The sequence below is a fragment of the Conger conger genome, chromosome 9 (genome assembly GCF_963514075.1).
Source record: "Conger conger chromosome 9, fConCon1.1, whole genome shotgun sequence".
NCBI classification, from domain to species: domain Eukaryota; kingdom Metazoa; phylum Chordata; class Actinopteri; order Anguilliformes; family Congridae; genus Conger; species Conger conger.
Genome location: NC_083768.1, coordinates 60585434 through 60590433, shown reverse-complemented (window position 1 = coordinate 60590433; position 5000 = coordinate 60585434). Strand labels below are relative to the sequence as shown.

The 5000-nt window shown below is 51.8% G+C and overlaps 1 protein-coding gene across 2 annotated transcripts in view; it reads right to left on the bottom strand.

The window, feature by feature from the left end:
* Nucleotides 1-5000, bottom strand: part of rftn1a (raftlin, lipid raft linker 1a) — a 26933-nt gene that overhangs the window by 2858 nt on the left and 19075 nt on the right. For both annotated transcript variants that reach the window (XM_061254644.1, XM_061254645.1), the window contains exon 6: nt 1752-1964. In XM_061254644.1, the coding sequence (XP_061110628.1) occupies nt 1752-1964 (213 nt within the window). The remainder of the gene's footprint in view (nt 1-1751; nt 1965-5000) is intronic.

Here is a 5000-nt window from a genome sequence, read left to right as displayed (position 1 = left end):
TTGGGTCATATTGGGTTGCCTTGGGTTGTGTTGGACCATGTTGGGTTGTGTTGGGTCATATTGGGTTGTGTTGGACCATGTTGGGTTATGTTGGGTTGTGTTGGGTCATATTGGGTTGCGTTGGACCATGTTGGGTTATGTTGGGTTGTGTTGGGTCATACTGGGTTGTGTTGGGTTGCGCCATGTTGGGTCATGTTGGGTTGTGTTGGACCATATTGGGTTGTGTTCGGTTGCGTTGGGTCATGTTGGGTTGTGTTGGACCATGTTAGGTCATGTTGAGTTGTGTTGGACCATGTTGGGTTATGTTGGGTTGTGTTGGACCATGTTGGGTTGCGTTGGGTTGTGTTGGACCATGTTGGGTTGTGTTGTGTCATACTGGGTTGCGTTGAGTTGTGCTGGATCATGTTAGACCATGTTGGGTTATGTTGGGTTGTGTTGGGTCATATTGGGTTGCGGTGGGTTGTGTTGGACCATGTTGGGTTATGTTGGGTTGTGTTGGGTCATATTGGGTTGCGTTGGACCATGTTGGGTTATGTTGGGTTGTGTTGGGTCATACTGGGTTGTGTTGGGTTGCACCATGTTGGGTCATGTTGGGTTGTGTTGGACCATATTGGGTTGTGTTCGGTTGCGTTGGGTCATGTTGGGTTGTGTTGGACCATGTTAGGTCATGTTGAGTTGTGTTGGACCATGTTGGGTTATGTTGGGTTGTGTTGGACCATGTTGGGTTGCGTTGGGTTGTGTTGGACCATGTTGGGTTGTGTTGTGTCATACTGGGTTGCATTGGGTTGTGTTGGACCATGTTGGGTTGTGTTGGGTCATATTGGGTTGTGTTGGACCATGTTGGGTTGTGTTGGGTCATATTGGGTTGCGGTGGGTTGTGTTGGACCATGTTGGGTTATGTTGGGTTGTGTTGGGTCATATTGGGTTGCGTTGGGTTGTGTTGGACCATGTTGGGTTATGTTGGGTTGTGTTGGGTCATACTGGGTTGCGCTGAGTTGTGTTGGATCATGTTGGACCATGTTGGGTTGTGTTAAGTTGTGTTGGACCATGTTGGGTCATGTTGGGTTGTGTTGGACCATGTTTGGTTGTGTTGGGTCATATTGGGTTGTGTTGGACCATGTTGGGTTGTGTTGGGTCATATTGGGTTGCGGTGGGTTGTGTTGGACCATGTTGGGTTATGTTGGGTTGTGTTGGGTCATATTGGGTTGCGTTGGGTTGTGTTGGACCATGTTGGGTTATGTTTGGTTTTGTTAAGTTGTGTTGGACCATGTTGGGTCATAATGGGTTGCGTTGAGTTGTGTTGGACCATGTTGGACCATGTTGGGTTGTATTGGGTTGTGTTGGACCATGTTGGGTTGCGTTGGGTTGTGTTGGACCATGTTGGGTTGCGTTGGGTTGTGTTGGACCATGTTGGGTTGCATTGGGTTGTGTTGGACCATGTTGGGTTGCGTTGGGTTGTGTTGGACCATGTTGGGTTGCATTGGGTTGTGTTGGACCATGTTGGGTTGTGTTGGGTTGTGTTGGACCCTGTTGGGTTGCGTTGGGTTGCGTTGGACCATGTTGGACCATGTTGGGTTGCGTTGGGTGGTGTTGGACCATGTTGGGTTGCGTTGGGTTGTGTTGGACCATGTTGGGTTGCGTTGGGTTGTGTTGGACCATGTTGGGTTGCGTTGGGTGGTGTTGGACCCTGTTGGGTTGCGTTGGGTGGTGTTGGACCATGTTGGGTCATGTTGGGTTGTGTTGGGTCATACCGCCGCTCGGTTGGGTCCCCAGGTGGAAGTACCCGTCGACCAGCGATGCGCCACTGCGGAAGTGCTGGGTCATGTGATCCAGCCACCCCGCCTCCAGCCGGCTCAGCTCCCGGTCCCGCCAGCCCAGCCGCAGGGGCACCCTGACGGTGTAGAACCGCACCGGCTCCACACACAGCGCCCCCTGCTGGTTAAACAGGGAGAACAGCTCCACCCCTGCAGGGACAAAGGGCACGGCCTCAGCCCGGACCACAGAGCCCACCCGGACCACGCACTGAGCAGGAACCATCAGCACGGGGAACAGAAATGCTGATGGGGAGAAGGCAGAGAGAATCACTTGGCTGCTATAATACACTTCAATAATGTAATATTTGTTCTTACCTTTTAAAAGCAGTGAGGATTATTAGGTTTAAGTTTTTGTATTAAAAAGGCGTTGGTGGCAAAAAGTCACTGTCAACAGTAACTGTCCGCTGCAAACATAGTTCTCCACGAATGTTTGTTGTCTGGTTTACTTTTCTCCTGGGTAATTAGTGCTGTTGATTGGGCAGACTGTCTCCATACCTGACTCCCAGGTAAAGGGAGGGTGAAGCTAAGCTTTACCTGGGAGTCAGGTGTGTTCACCCTCCCTTTACCTGGGAGTCAGGTGTGTTCACCCTCCCTGTACCTGGGAGTCAGGTGTGTTCGCCCTCCCTTTACCTGGGAGTCAGGGGTGTTCACCCTCCCTTTACCTGGGAGTCAGGTGTGTTCACCTCCCTTTACCTGGGAGTCAGGTGTGTCCACCCTCCCTTTACCTGGGAGTCAGGTGTGTTCGCCCTCCCTTTACCTGGGAGTCAGGTGTGTCCACCCTCCCTTTACCTGGGAGTCAGGTGTGTTCACCCTCCCTTTACCTGGGAGTCAGGTGTGTTCATCCCTCCCTTTACCTGAGAGTCAGGTGTGTTCACCTCCCTTTACCTGGGAGTCAGGTGTGTCCACCCTCCCTTTACCTGGGAGTCAGGTGTGTCCACCCTCCCTTTATCTGGGAGTCAGGTGTGTTCACCCTCCCTTTACCTGGGAGTCAGGTGTGTCCACCCTCCCTTTATCTGGGAGTCAGGTGTGTTCACCCTCCCTTTACCTGGGAGTCAGGTGTGTTCGCCCTCCCTTTACCTGGGAGTCAGGGGTGTTCACCCTCCCTTTACCTGGGAGTCAGGTGTGTTCACCTCCCTTTACCTGGGAGTCAGGTGTGTCCACCCTCCCTTTACCTGGGAGTCAGGTGTGTTCGCCCTCCCTTTACCTGGGAGTCAGGTGTGTCCACCCTCCCTTTACCTGGGAGTCAGGTGTGTTCACCCTCCCTTTACCTGGGAGTCAGGTGTGTTCATCCCTCCCTTTACCTGAGAGTCAGGTGTGTTCACCTCCCTTTACCTGGGAGTCAGGTGTGTCCACCCTCCCTTTACCTGGGAGTCAGGTGTGTCCACCCTCCCTTTATCTGGGAGTCAGGTGTGTTCACCCTCCCTTTACCTGGGAGTCAGGTGTGTCCACCCTCCCTTTACCTGGGAGTCAGGTGTGTTCACCCTCCCTTTACCTGGGAGTCAGGTGTGTTCATCCCTCCCTTTACCTGGGAGTCAGGTGTGGAGACAGTCTGGCCGATCAGCAGCACTAGTTCCCCGGGAGGAAAGTAACGCAGGGCCGGATTGGGATGGGAGGACAGTGAGGTCATGATCCCTGGCACTGACACACACACCGCCGCCCAATTTATTATTCAAACATTCTCATCATTATTCATGACGCTTAGCCGATTCCTCTTATCACCAGGCAACAGGTATTTACACGTTATCCTCTTGTGCTTACCCCCATCACCCAAGGGACTTCTAATCACCCGCTTATCGCTCACCACAAACCTTCAACACCACTCTGAAACGCAGTCAGACATGTACATCCTCAACCAAGAGCTCATTCCAGGTCAAGAGCTTAAAGAAAGCAAACACTCGCTTGATTAAGAACTGCTGCCAGGTTTTTATATAGTGCGGGAGCTTCCTTGCTTACCGTGAACAAACTCCCGCTCACAAAGAAAACTATTTTACCTGTTCACACAGTATAAACATCACCAGAGTTAAATTAACAGCCCGTCTCCGAAAATAACCCAGCGGAGTGTCAGATGCTGTGAATAGCCCAGGCAGGTGTGATTACGGGCGTCCCAACATGTCCACGGCAGCGTGCCTCATACAGAGGCGCTGGAGAGGAGGGGCTGCTGGTTTGACTCAGTTTTGGGACACTGCGGTTCTGTGACGAGCCAGGGGACTTAACCCGGCCCCCTCACTGGCAGAATCCAGTAACACAGAAAAACCCAAAAGCTGATTAAACAGATAGTGGGACGGTAAGCTGTGAAAAAATAATAACCTGCATAAATGGATATGAAAAACCTGCAGGCGTTATAAACGGATGAAGTGTGGAAATGTAAGCTGGGAGCGTGGCGTTTTCCCAATGCAACCTAAACACAGAGGAGCAATGCTTTTACCCTCCTTTACCCTGCCCTGAGAACCCCTTTAACCTGCCCTGAACCCGTTTAACCTGCCCTGAACCCGTTTAACCTGCCCTGAGAACCCGTTTAACCTGCCCTGAACCCGTTTAACCTGCCCTGAGAACCCCTTTAACCTGCCCTGAACCTGTTTAACCTGCCCTGAGAACCCCTTTAACCTGCCCTGAACCCGTTTAACCTGCCCTGAGAACCCCTTTAACCTGCCCTGAACCCGTTTAACCTGCCCTGAGAACCCGTTTAACCTGCCCTGAAAACCCGTTTAACCTGCCCTGAGAACCCGTTTAACCTGCCCTGAACCCAATTACCCTGCCCTGAAAACCCGTTTAACCTGCCCTGAGAACCCGTTTAACCTGCCCTGAAAACCCGTTTAACCTGCCCTGAGACCCCGTTTAACCTGCCCTGAGAACCCGTTTAACCTGCCCTGAAAACCCGTTTAACCTGCCCTGAAAACCCGTTTAACCTGCCCTGAGAACCCGTTTAACCTGCCCTGAGAACCTGTTTAACCTGCCCTGAGAACCTGTTTAACCTGCCCTGAGAACCCGTTTAACCTGCCCTGAGAACCCGTTTAACCTGCCCTGAGAACCCGTTTAACCTGCCCTTCGTTGTTACTCAGCACTTAATTGAGGGTTGGGGACCCATGGTTTAAAGTTATAAAAGGTGTCTGGCTTGTGATAAACATGTGATGAGCTGTATGGAGTGTAAGAACCGTGTAAGAGGCGTGTAAGAGGCGTGTTGTGTAC